This window comes from Echeneis naucrates, chromosome 14 (assembly GCF_900963305.1).
Source record: "Echeneis naucrates chromosome 14, fEcheNa1.1, whole genome shotgun sequence".
Taxonomy (NCBI): Eukaryota; Metazoa; Chordata; class Actinopteri; order Carangiformes; family Echeneidae; genus Echeneis; species Echeneis naucrates.
This window is the reverse complement of record NC_042524.1, coordinates 12,805,272-12,818,508: the sequence shown is the minus strand read 5'-3', so window position 1 is coordinate 12,818,508 and position 13,237 is coordinate 12,805,272. Positions and strand designations below refer to the sequence as shown.

At 41.4% G+C, this 13,237-nt stretch overlaps 2 protein-coding genes across 4 annotated transcripts in view; one reads left to right on the top strand and one right to left on the bottom strand.

Moving 5' to 3' along the window:
- stk36 (serine/threonine kinase 36 (fused homolog, Drosophila)) overlaps positions 1-5,567 on the top strand; it is a 35,457-nt gene extending 29,890 nt beyond the window's left edge. For 2 of the 3 annotated variants that reach the window (XM_029519644.1, XM_029519643.1), the window contains 16 exons: positions 58-188; positions 276-525; positions 1,007-1,100; positions 1,207-1,394; positions 1,478-1,650; positions 1,739-1,844; positions 2,003-2,134; positions 2,224-2,400; positions 2,516-2,607; positions 2,740-2,803; positions 2,939-3,049; positions 3,164-3,238; positions 3,346-3,463; positions 3,549-3,675; positions 3,787-3,967; positions 4,151-5,220. In XM_029519644.1, the coding sequence (XP_029375504.1) occupies positions 58-188; positions 276-525; positions 1,007-1,100; positions 1,207-1,394; positions 1,478-1,650; positions 1,739-1,844; positions 2,003-2,134; positions 2,224-2,400; positions 2,516-2,607; positions 2,740-2,803; positions 2,939-3,049; positions 3,164-3,238; positions 3,346-3,463; positions 3,549-3,675; positions 3,787-3,967; positions 4,151-5,176 (3,045 nt within the window). In that variant the 3' untranslated portion in view covers positions 5,177-5,220. Of the gene's footprint in view, positions 1-57; positions 189-275; positions 526-1,006; positions 1,101-1,206; positions 1,395-1,477; positions 1,651-1,738; positions 1,845-2,002; positions 2,135-2,223; positions 2,401-2,515; positions 2,608-2,739; positions 2,804-2,938; positions 3,050-3,163; positions 3,239-3,345; positions 3,464-3,548; positions 3,676-3,786; positions 3,968-4,150; positions 5,221-5,325 lie in introns of those variants that run through there. The other variant, XM_029519645.1, reaches the window with a different exon arrangement.
- Positions 5,568-8,140: 2,573 nt separating this feature from the next.
- Positions 8,141-11,271, bottom strand: atf5a (activating transcription factor 5a). The gene is made up of 4 exons (XM_029520000.1): positions 11,173-11,271; positions 10,045-10,293; positions 8,543-9,731; positions 8,141-8,432 (listed from the first exon to the last, which is right to left on the bottom strand). Exons 2-4 carry the CDS (start codon positions 10,184-10,186, stop codon positions 8,246-8,248), a joined length of 1,518 nt encoding a protein of 505 aa, XP_029375860.1. The 5' UTR covers positions 10,187-10,293; positions 11,173-11,271; the 3' UTR covers positions 8,141-8,245.
- Positions 11,272-13,237: the final 1,966 nt, after the last annotated feature.

Here is a 13,237-nt window from a genome sequence, read left to right as displayed (position 1 = left end):
ACTAATCACGGAGTCACAGGGTGATTGTTTTTTTGCCGTCTCTTCCCTGATTTCAAGGTCCGTGAAATTGCCTGCCAGTTGGTCTCAGCTCTGTATTATTTACATTCCCATCGCATTCTTCATCGTGACATGAAACCACAAAATATACTCTTGGGGAAAAGTGGGGTGGTGAAACTATGTGACTTTGGGTAGGTATATCAATCATTTCAAAGTAAACGTGGCTGTATTAAACATTTGCACAAAGGTAAACAATGTGCGATGCAATGATCCTGAAGGTTTGCAAGGGCCATGAGCGTCTCCACCTTGGTGCTGACTTCTATCAAGGGAACACCACTGTACATGTCCCCTGAGCTGGTGGAAGAAAAGCCATACGACCACACTGCAGATCTTTGGTCTTTAGGCTGCATCCTGTATGAGCTCCACACGGGGGCGCCTCCGTTCTACACTAACTCCATCTTCCACCTGGTGCGACTCATTGTGGGAAACCAAGTAAAATGGCCAGACACCATGAGCGACACCTGTATGGTACAGTACAGCTGCTATCTATTCCTGTTCTTTCATGTTTATATCAAAGCTAGTGTCTATACGATATGAACGTGTGAATGCTCTTTGCACCGCTCTGATGTAGTGCTCATTATTTATTAAAAAGTATTGGTTTGTGTAAATATGTTTGCCAAATGAATAAAAGTAAATGCTAATTGGAAAAAAAAGCAACCAGAGAACACTTAGAGCCTCATCAATCCAAATCAAGCTGTGGTTTAACTAAGGGCAGGTCAGTAACAAAGATGCACTGCTTACTTGGGCTCAGAACGACTGTATTTCTAAAATATACCAAAAACACATTTCTAATTAATTTTAAGTTTTTAGGTTCTCTAGTGACTTTGCAAAAGTCAAATATATCATTAAAAGTGATGATTAGATGACAAATTGCACTTCAGGGAGACTCAAAGTATTTTTCAAATATATGCAGGAGATGTCCATGTTTATCTGACATTTGCTTTTGCAGAGTTTCCTGAAAGGTTTGTTGACTAAAGACCCTCAGAAGCGGTTGTCATGGCCAGACCTCCTCCACCACCCCTTTGTTGCTGATGGTGTTCTAGGTGATGCTCAAACCAATTAACCTTCTTGGAAATGTTCTTAATATACACAATGCTGAGCTGTTATTATTCTAATGAATTCTATACCCACTTTGATATGCTGGCACAGTGTTGCCAGACACAAATGTTTTCAGCCCCTTGACAGTCCCACCTAGCCCAGATATATTGGCACGCAAACTTCAACAAGTAGCAGCGAAGACGGCACCAACTTTTGGAGAGAGTAAAATACTGCAAAAGGTCAGGGAACAGAGGGACAACAGTTGCAGAGGACAATCAGAAGGTAGTAATAGTGTAAAAGTAAGTAATTCCATTTATTTTTTTCTCTTGAATAAATCGCATGGAGTTCATGGTGCTTTAAGCTGCTCTGTGTACCTCAACAGAAAAAAATGGATGGCATGAGAAATGAAAGGGCCAACTATGTGGTGGTAGCAGCATCGCCCAAAGCCAAGCTCCACCCGAATGACAGCTCTGTGTCTTCAGGCCATTCAGTCATGGCAGGCTTCAATCAAATCCCCAACCAAAAGATTCAAACCTGCATGAGATCAAACCACAGGTGTTTATGGAAGTTCAAAGTACACATATAATATACAAATAAAACACAGTGACAACGGTGTTCACGGTTATGGGTACATCTTCTGCAGGGGTCAGATCAGCAGAGACTACGAACAGGAATTTCCCTCAGTAGAGGTTGGCCCACGGCTGGTGTTGAGACATAAAGAGTACAGACAGACCACATTATACAGGCAGGTAAGTATCTCAGTGTTCTCTAGAGTTAAAAAGACATTGTTCATTTAGAAAATGTACTTTGTTCCTTAATATAGCGTTCCTGTTCTCCAATAATGTTTGCACCTTAAAGGGAAATGCTTCCTTTAATATGAATCATTAATCATTTCTTGGTCTTTCAGGATTTTGACAATGAGGACTACTGGGAGAAACTGGCCCAAGACTCAGATCCAAGCAAGCAGAAAAAAGATGTATTAAACTGCAACACAGTTATACCTCAACTTAAATCCAAGATACTGGCTTTTAAATCTCAGGTCATTGGGTACAAGCATTTATTGTGCATATGCCAACACTTCTTTAGGGAGGATTTTGTGTTAAAGCTCTTCTTCTCTTATTTGGTCAGCTGACAGTTGGAGTTGTTAAGGAAGAATGGCAGATTCACCAACCCCTCAAAGTCTTATGCAACCTGATTGTGACCCCTGACGTTGACAAGTTGTCCCACATCAGCAGTGAACTTGGACTACCCCATGTCCTCTTTGACCTGGTCCGAGACATCGTAGAAAACTCATATTTCATCAAGGTTATTGTTTGGGAATGTAACCAACCATTTCAGTAATTTAGTGTCAGTGAGACACTGATATTCAAACAGTAGTACTCCTGACTTTTTTGTATGTTTTTTTTTTTTCCCTGCTCAGCAACCATGGAGTGTCCCGGTACTGAGAGAAATCATTGTGTTGTTATTGCTCTACTGGGATGCGCACCATGAATGGATGGAAGGAGAATCTAAGTTTGTTTCGTTTTTTTCTTCTACATTGGAGCTGTCTTTGTTCATTTGCTAAATTCTTGTGTGCGTACAGGAGATGCATATGCATTACAGACATTTGTTAAACGTAATTCATTATTTCTTTTTCTACTGTAGACTGAAGGAGTTCACTAAGCCCTTCATCACAATTCTTAGTCAACCAGATTTGATTCATCTGGCAGTAAGTACCCACTGGAGATGGTTAACAGTACTTTTGAAAACCATGCTCTACCTGTATATTTTGTGACACTTATTTTTTGGTAAACAGTGAGCTGGCCATTTGTCTCATAAGGCTGATTTTCCTTCTCTCTTTTAGCCTCTGGCTGCCTCTGTTTTGTCTCTGTTAACACAACACAATGTTGATGTTGAAGTTGATATGCACAATGTAACTTCCTTGCTGAAAAACCTACTTTTGGATTCACATGAGGTACTGCGTCTTTGTCAAGTAATTCATGTATTCAGCAACATTTTGACAATTGTGATGCAAGTTTAAAGAGATCCTCCACAGTTTGAAGTATTACTCTTTTGTCTCCGTTGTCAGTCTCAAATTTCTCTCCCTGCTGGCTGGGGACTCTTTGATGGCCTTCTGTCTTTACTTTTACACAGGCTCTCTCAGGTCAGACCTGCAATGTGATTCAAAATTTTACCAGATAAATCCCAGAGATAGTCTTTGAATCCTTTTCTCTTCCTCTGTGTATTTTCTGTTTGCTTTTCTCTCAACAGGATGAATATCACTCCGGACCTTCTTTCATAGATCCAGTTATGTTTCTGGATTTGTGGAAAAAAATTGGCACTTCTCTTGCAAAGACATCAGCAAACCCAGCTGTCTGTACGGCAAATGGTAAATATACGCAGGCGATGAAGCTCAACCTCTTTGGAAACTCATTTAGATGTTAAAAATGTTAATTTCTTTCTTCTCTCTTCAGGGCTGTATTCCTTTCTGGCTACTACACTGTTTCTCTTCACCAGGGAACCATACTCATGCATGCCCCTGTTTTCTGAATGCGAATCAAAATGCATTTATACTCTTGGCCAGTTGCTGGGCACTGACTGGTTGGTGTTTTATGATGTTGTAATTACTATTTTTTTTATCTACTATTTCAAGTGTAGAGCAGCACAGATACTACACCTGGTGCTAACAATAACTCCTTTTATGCCCTACAGTCTTCATTTGTTTGTTGAAGTCAGACCATGGAGACTTAAGGTTGATCTGAATCATGAAATCCTGTCTGTGTGGAGCTGCCACTTGCTGTGCTTTCCATTTGCCCTGGACTTGCCTCCGCACACAATGTCCACAATTCTCCAGTTGTATGACAGTTGTGGTATAGTCACAAGCCTCCTGCAGGTTAGGAGCTCACCGTGTTCCAATAAAGACCTCACACACAAAATTCCCTGATGCAACACAGCATAACCCTTGCAGTAGGCTCACATCAGGCTCATACTACTGTACATCTTAATATTACTGTGTTGTCGGCTGTTTGATCTGTGATGAATTGTCTGGATGGTTTTGTTTTTCATGCTTTGACAGGTAATCCAAACTCTCCCACCTCCGCTGTTGGAGCTGCCTCTTTCCCTGCTGAGCCGTTTGCTCCTGTGTGACCCTGAGCGCTCCATTTCCCACCTAAAAAAAACCGCTGGTCCTTTTTTTGCACCATCAGGGGAGAGCCAGCCCACATCCTCCAAACTCCTTTCCTCATCAACCAGAAATGCCAACTCTCTGCTCTTTGACTTACTGCAGCTGGAAATGCTGTGGGACTCTGCCGTGGAGCTCCTAACTGTGTTGTCCCAAATTTCCCGTTCCACTCAGCCTGACTGCCTTCAGCTCCACCTGGAAGCTTCAGTGCTGCACCAAGCACTGGCTCACTCTCATGACCAGGTCAGAGCTGCCACATGCAGACTTTTGGGAAATCTAGATCCATTCAGGCCTCCTACGCAGCAACCTGACATTTTCAAACGCATGATTGGCTGTCTGCACGATTCTTGTCTGCCTGTACGGCGAATGGCTTGCAGGGCAGTTGGCAGCTGGTTGGGCTACATTGCAGCTGGGTCAGGGTTTAAAATGGGCAAATCCAATGGAAAGGCCATGGACAAAACAGGATGGAGGAGAGCAAAAGATCAAAACGAAGACAGTTGTTTACACATGGAGACAGCAGATTTGGTTACTGTAGTAGCACAAAGGGCGAACAGTGAGGAGGTCAGCAGTTGGACAGAGGAAGCCAGGAGGACAGTAGCTATGCTGGCATCTCTGATTGCTGACCCTGATGCCCTCACACGTCGTCACTGTTGTGCAGCTTTGGGAAACCTGGTGAATGTTGATGATGTGGTATCTTTGATATTGGAGGAGGATGTATCTAGCTCACTTCTCAGAACGGCATGCACGGATTCACATAATGCAGTAAGACAAGCTGCCATAACAACTCTGTGCCTGTACAGTGAGCAGGATGCAATACGTAAGGTAAATAAAAGCAGCGGTTTACAGCGGGGTAGATCATTAGTCTGTGTGTGTCCTCACAATTTGGTTAGAAGCATGTTTTGTGTCATTTTTACATTTTAATTGAGAGAAAAGACTTTCTTTATTGAAGAATTTTAATTTTTGCCTTTTGCTCAGTCATTTCTCTACATAAATTGTTTTCTGGTCATAATTCAGCTTCTGCATCTTCATTTATTGGTTCATGTATTAATTCATTTTTCATTTATTCAAAGGTCCTGAACTCCCACAATGCCGGCAAGAAACTTCTTCAAGCTTCACAACATGCACCTCCACATTGTGACTATCAACAGCTCATTGGCCTGCTGTGAGTGAATCCAGTTCATGGGTAAAAAAATCCTCTCCCTCCTTTACTATAATTTACAACTTCCCCATGTCCTACGCAATATCCAAGAGGACAATGAATAATAATCACATCAACTGATTATTGTTTTTCCACATTACCTACTTTCTTAAAGTTAATCTACAGGCTAAAATGTTGTAAATAAAAATGATCTTTTATTAGTGAAGGTAATTGTTGCCTGTGCTTCTTTTTTTTTTCGTGATTCCATGTTCAAACGAAAAACAATGTCATAGTCATCGATATTGCTCAGAAATGATGGTAGATAAATAAGTTATTTGTTAAAAAATGATTTCCATACATTACCTGAAATATTTACTTTGTCGATGAACAAATACTGAAGAATTAGATTTTCTTACCGGTAAAAATCATGAATTGTCGTTAAAGGAGTAAAAGCCTTGGTCAGTTAACTTTGCATTAATTGTGTTCATTTACGGACCAAGACATCTTTCCGTTTTTAGTTGAATATTTAAAGATGTTCAAAGTTGTTTTGTTTTGTCTCAGCAGCCAGCATCTGAGCCAGACAGGGTCGGTGCTGCCGGCTGAAAGCCGACTGAGTCTCATCTATTACTGGACGAATGATTCAAATCGGCTCGGTGTCAGCGTTCTCCGCTAAATTCAGTGAGTTTTCAGTCCTGTCAGAGGGTTAGATGTGCGGGAAGGATCCGGGCCCGCAGGTTCGGATCGAAGAGGAGCGTGTCGGCGTCCATCAGGCCCCGCAGGGCTGAGCCGAGCTGTGCAGAAAGAAACTTGGTCTCATTCTCATTTAGACGGCTGACAGTATCATTTGTGTTCGTGTTTTCTGCTGGATTGGCCGGATCAGAGAGAAAAACTGAAAAAGCAAACTGGGTTGATGACATTTTATTTTGAAATGAAAAAAGTTGACGGCACACAAAGGAAAAATTTAGATATGATTAAATGAACTTGTCATTACAAATAATGAAATGATGCTGTCATTACACATTTTTGGTTTTAACTTTCGGAGCTGATAGTACACCGCGAGGGAGGGCGAGTAACGTGACGTAAGTGTCCTGACAAAACAGAATAAACTCAAATAAATATCAATCAAGTCAGCGCTTATTTTGAAGATTGTCTTAAAATAAATATGCATAGAAAAACTCGAACCTCGGTAAAGGCATGTTTAACAGTAACAGATGTGTTTTTATAATAGCAACAAAAGAACGGATGAATTTAGACAATATCCTCTCACACCAAAGCTAACATGACGCAAAAGCCATAACTACTAGTCTTATGATATTTTTGGAAGTTCCTTTTTTTCTTTTTTTTTTTCTTTTTTTTTTTTTTTACAAAGAAAAGGCTAACACACTCCACTCCCTGAATATACAAAAATTGTTACAAATTAGTGCAGATCAGCCAGAGGCCTATAAAACTTATTGCCTTACCAAGCAGATTAGAGGCAGAATCCCCAATTTATTACTGAAATCCTAAATTTGCTATTCCAGAGTGAGAGAGAAAGGGTACATTTATGGAAAAACATGCAGAAGCAGACTGCTAGTTACTATCACAACATTTGTACATTTAGAAAACCAATTTTTACATGAGGAAAACTACTATGTCAGTAAAATCTTTATCGTGTTAAATGAAGGACAGAAGAGTTGTGATACAGGTCTGCAATCTCCTGCCATGAATTATTTACTTGCATTTAGAGGATAAACTGCATATCCTGAGCTGCAAAACAGACTGTAGAATTTGCAATATGCAAGAGTAGAAAACTAAACACATTGTGACAAACACAATAAAATGTCAGCTTCTACTTTCCAATGATTATAAATTAATAATTAAAATCGTTTTGTTTTTTTGTTTTTTTTTTTTGTTTCAGACTATGATTTGGGCAATATTTGCAACCACTGCTAAAAAAACATTAAACTGTCAAATTTTATGCAATTGATCAGACAAATAAAAAAAAAAAAACAAAACAAAACATATATGTATATAAAAATTACGTTTGACTGTTACAGAAAAGGAAAAGGGGAAAAAAGCAACTTTATACAGTAAACATGGAGCTCCCATTAAATATTGAATATTAAGGTTGGATTAGTCAGTCAAATATTGTCCAAAAATAATAAATATTTAAATGATAACATTTCTTAAATTTTGTGCTAAGGTTGACGAAAAGTTCTTCCTTGCTGTATATCTTGTGGTTCTTTCTGTATTTGTATTAGTCAACACATTCATATTTCAAAACAGTCATTGCAGTTGAAATATCACTTGCTGTTCATGGGTGAATAGAAATAATTCCAAATAAATATTTTGATTGAAAGATGTTTTTAAAATAAAATTATACATTTGGTACAAACAACGTATTTAACCAACTCAACTATTGTACATTGTGTTACGAGAATTCCAAACAAAATTTTAAAGCAAAAAAAAAAAAAACATGAAGTTCTATTGCTGACATCAATTCCAATGTAAGGCTATTAAAAATATGAAACCTGCATTACTAACATTACTCCTTTAGAAATAACCCGATGTCAATTTCTAGATTCACGGCGTGTTAGACCTATTAAAAATGATTGTCATTTATAAGCATCGCAATGCCACAGTGCAGGCTCAAGTGTTTACAGTGCGGAAGCAGTGGAAGCATTGAATAGTAAAACGCGGGAAAAAAAAAAAGGAAAAAAAAAAAAGAAAATCCACATTATCCGAGCATGCATTTAACCCTCCCACCATGAAAAAGCTAAATTAAACATTCAATTTAGGACAATCTTAAACACACAAAAAGCGACATATTTTCCCTGTTACACCCTCTTTGTGTGTACTTGCAGGAACAGGTGTTATGCTGTTGTGTCCTGCTTGAGCCTTTGGCTGCGGGCCTTGTAAACTTCAATCAGCAGGTCTTTGACATATTGGATTTCACGCTCTACGGACTCTGCCTTGTCCCGGAGCTCGCGGTTCCTCCCTTCAAGGCAATGCAACTGTTCCTCCAAAGAATCTAGCTCCGCCCTTTTTCGTTGCCGATACCTGAATTGAACAAAAAACAAACAAACAAACAAAAAAAATAATTCACTGAAGATACCTGTGAATTAATACCATCAAATGTTGCACTTCATTAACTGGAGATTCTCACTTGCCTGTGAGCAGCAGTTTTATTCTGATCTCTTTTTTTCTGTTTGCGTTCTCCGCCTTCAACTGGAACGACCTCCACTTCGTATTTCACAGCACAGTGGTCTTCCTTCAGCCTGCATGCTTGTCTGTGGCCTGAGGTGTCCAAGTTCAGACTCTCCCTGGCCATTAAAAGACATTCTGGGCCCTGATGCTCAAGAAAATTACAGTGTAACTCATGCTGCCCTATCTGCAGACTCTCTGTTTTGACCTGTTCGTTGATATTACCTAAAAAGCTATGATAGGCCTCAGGCTGTGGTGGTGTTGGGAGATAACAACCTTCGCTGCTCTCAGATTTCCAAGAAACAGTGGCTTTTGTCACCTCCACACTAGTTTTGATACTGTTCAGCACTTCGTTGTTACCTGTGCCTCCGCTAACCTCTCTCATGCTATACATCAACAAATCCTCTTTCTTGTGTGGGACATCAAGCAATCCGCCAAAGCCAAAGCCTCCACCAACAACCTTTCCGCCACCTATAACATCTTGACTGAAACAGCAGTTTTTCTCTTCTTTGGGTAAACCGGCACATCTTCTGACCTCAACTGCGCTACCCAGACAGTAGCTTTTTCCAACCAGCTGATCGTCTTCTACACAACCATAATTGCCTGGTATGGTCACTGCTGAGTTACCTGAGTTGTTTCCTTTGGAACCCAACAAACTGTTATCATAGCCCTCACTGAACCTTACACCATCAGGAACTCGTTTCCTACCACACCCACTGGGGCGACTGCAGCTGTACGGGGCGTGTCTTGGAGTTTTGGATCGCCCAATGGGCCCACCACAGATACTCAGCAGGTCCAGTTCTCCAGTTGCCAGGGTAACAAGAAGCGGGCTTGATTCCGATTGGCTGGATGTCGAGTATGATGTGAAAGGCAGCTGACTGAATGGCTGAGGACCCACCGGCAGTGGACCCCGGTCACATTTTCCCAGCCTTGGCCCTTTCTCTTGCACAGGTTCAGACAGGAAGTAGTCCTCTAGTTGGGCAAGTTCCTCCTGCAGCAGGGAGGTCATGACCTCCAAGTCAGAGGGCACCTGGATATCATTCTGAAGGGGTGAAGGGGGAAGGGAGGCGTTGGTGGAGGAGGGAGGGGAAGGGGGGTTTGGGAGGTACGAGGAGAAATCCACTTCTTCCGTCATCCAGTCAGTGAGACCATCACCTGTCGAAAAGGACAAAAAATTGTCATCTTTACATGCTTTCAGGTGTAGTAAAGCATTGCAGCAAAAAGAGGCCAGTCATGCAAATATGAAAATATAAGTCATCCAACATAGCATGTAGGAGCTTAATAAAGGCATTATTTAATTGACGATAAGAAATGCAAAGCAAGATTTTTCCAAAATAAAGTTGCAGCATACCCGAGTATTAGGCGAAGCTAGTTTATTACTTACTGTTCAAGAAGGACGAATGTGCTGCAGTGCCGAGCCCACCTGAAATGGGGAAAAATATAAAAAAGCGTACTCGCTGCAACTCACCAATTAAGTGCTGACTCTCCTCTGACACCTCCCCCCTGCACCCCTGTGATTGGCTGTGGTTAGCCTGTGGGTGAGAGAGAGCGAGGGGGTCTGCCGGGCAGACACGAAGAGTCTTCCAAACAGGGGCTGATGTTGCCATCATTTTGTCTGTTGGTGCTTTGATTCAGTCCAAGTCCAAACATATGCTGAGAGCAAGCAGGGTCTGACAGATGGGCCACAGAGAGCAGGGCTGGGTGAGCATAATGAAACCTAGAGGGTAAACAGACACAGCATTCAAAAAGTATGCAGCTGGAGAGACCCAACTTACTCAGACTGCCTTTAGAATCAAGAGTATCACTCCTGCTGCTCTCAGCAACTTTCTCAACATGCCTCTCATGCCTCTTGATGAAGATGAAAAATCAAGAAATTACCTGCAAGTCCTCATGTAAGAATCATGAGCTTGATAACAATGGGCAGTTCTCAACTTTAAATATGCACAGTTATAGCTCTAACAACAATGATTTAAATCAAATGTCAAAAAGAGTTATTTTGAAAAACAACCCTCCACTGGCAGCAAGTGACTCAACTGTGAGTTATGTCCTCTGGGCTTTGAACTGCCCCAAAGCAGAATGCACTTGGCATCCTCAAAACACGTGGGACTTGGTGACTCCAGGGCCCAACTGTTGACAAAAGGCACCAGAGTTACTATTGGTCTCAGTCAGAGATGGACACTCTGATCATTTCCACGTCAGATTACTGCAGATGAGCTGCTTCCAATCCCACATCCTTTTTAAATTAATCACCTCTGTTTGATCACTTCAGTCCTTAAGCAATTGACAATAATGTGATCTTTGTAAGGCATCAGCTGTAGTACATAGTATTGTTTTATTTACAGATAATACATGCCTGTATCTTACCATCACACTACCAAACAATAACACAGCTGACTTTTGGCAAGCGCACCAAACACTGATATCAAAGTAGCCACCACTGTTCATAAACTGGAGAGGAAGAGTATGAAATACCAATCAAATGGTTCATCTGAATGAATGAAATTAGAAGAAATATTACTCAAAGAAACCAGACAAAGTAACGACCACTTCTAACAAACAAGCAGACACTACAAAGTGAGAACTAACAATGACTTACTCCATTCTTGCAGAAAAAATTGTTGAGCACTTGAGGGGTGCGTTGCTAAAGCAAAGCACGATTTCTTTTCAGGTCCAACACCTTCACGAATTTAAAAAGCCATATTTTTGCTCAGAATATCCAGGGCAACGTAAAAAAAAAGGAACGAGTTGCTGCTTTGTTGTGGTCGACCTGTAAACTGAGGAGCGGCTTAATTGTGAGAAAGCATCAGTTCATTCACACCTAGCAACCAACTGCGTCACCGGGACCGACCGAGCTGCTCAGCGCAGATCCCTCCGCCCCCTCCCTCAGCCGCCGAAGGACGTCCCACCAACGCTCCGCCGGGCCCACGACCAGTCACCTAAGTGTTTTTACGGTATGAACGCATCTCTGGAGTTATCATTAGTTTAAATATCTGCTGAAGAGTACTGCCTGGGAAATGTTTTAAATTCAAAAGCCGTGTTTATATTGAAAGAAAATGAGACGTGTAAAAGAAGCAGGCAGGAAAGGTGACATTAATGACACTGAGATTAATCATGTATCCATGGGCCGTTTATCGGACACAGCCCTACTTTTCCACCGAGGGGGATAACTACGATTTTATGATCGCTTGGAGTAAAAAAATGACGGAATGACAAATCTATTGTCAATTTTCATCTGTAAACGGAGCAGTATTAATCCGAAAGTAACCTCATTATTGTAACGCGTTCCACGTGTCATTGTTTTCCTCCTTGGCCCACTGTTGCCAGGGGAGACGGTGTCCGCCATGTCTGCCCGGTGCTGCACAGCTCGGGCTCCTGTGCAGCACCGGGAGGGCCATTGTTTCGGAGGGGACTATTTGATTCACGGCACTTTGTTGTCCTCCAGACGTCTGTTGCATCTCCGTTGCATCAGTGGTCCACGCGCACAGCCATTGGCTGCGCGTGCTCCGAGTGCGGCGTTGCCATTGGTCGGATTCCGGCAGAGGTGGGACGTGATTGGACTGTAGTCGGCAAGACATAGCGTCACCGTGTGTCTCTTTTTTCCTGCAGTGCGGTCTGTGCACATGTTACAGGTAAACAAACCGGGTGTGGAGCTCAGTGCGGCCGGGTCTCACTCGGGGGGAAGCTTCCTTACACTGTGTGTTACGGTTCATTCATGTGTTTATTTGCAGAACAAGTTTTGAGAAAATGTCATTAATAACTGCTGCTTCAGTTTTGCACCAGTGCTTTGGCCGAAAAACATACTACAAAGCAATCTATGTTTTCTCTTCGTAGGCAGAGAGTGGTTTTATTTTTGCAAGTATTGGGTTGAAATTATGCCAAATCACGGTTTTCTTTTCGTTTTCAATCAGTATCTGTCTGCTCAAATTGATGTTAATGTCACCTGGGCAGTATTTGGTGAAATGACAGTAAGTCAGTAGATTATTTGCTTTTTGTTCCTCAATGTACTTTGAAAATCCTTATTTTGTAGCTAGTTTCATGAGACACAGCTGGCAGAGCCAAATTAATTTACTGGTAATGACTGTCAACAGTTATGTGAGGGGAAAAAGCTTTGTTTTTATCCTCTGAGCTAATCTCAAAGTTGCATGAATGTGCCGTTCTCCTGTTGCTATAGTAATAGCGGACACTGCCCCCTATTTTAGACTTGTTTTCTGGTTGCTGTTGCCATGGGATTTGCATCTCTCTCGCTCCCTCTCTCTGCCTTTCTCTGTACCTACTGTTTTCCCTTCACCTCATCTCAGTTTCTGCACCCCTCCCTGCCCAACCACTCCGCCATCTCATTTGCTGAGTTGCATGTCTGTGACATTATCATTTGGCCAAAACCAATAGGCTTATTTCCAGTTCTGCTGAATTTGCATATTGATGGGACTCTAGCAGCTAGTCTCAAATAGATTTGTCTTCTGAGCAACATGTCTGTACATTGACTGACAGTTGGGAACCATCGAACTAGAACTGATTTTACATAAACACAGTATTAAAAGTAACTAGACTGGTTTCCACACAAGTGAAACATGTCTTTTGAATAGAGTGAATACAAAAAATCTATTTTGTAGATTGCATTTATTTAAATGTTCTTACTATGATTCTAATATGTAAAAGTTTTC

Excerpts from the sequence above, each read along its gene's own strand:
- atf5a (XM_029520000.1), bottom strand. The coding sequence starts at position 10,186 with ATGATGGCAACATCAGCCCCTGTTTGGAAGACTCTTCGTGTCTGCCCG. Across the intron at positions 9,732-10,044 it reads GGAGAGTCAGCACTTAATTG|GTGATGGTCTCACTGACTGG; the intron begins GTGAGTTGCAGC and ends CCTTTTCGACAG. Across the intron at positions 8,433-8,542 it reads AATAAAACTGCTGCTCACAG|GTATCGGCAACGAAAAAGGG; the intron begins GCAAGTGAGAAT and ends TGTTCAATTCAG.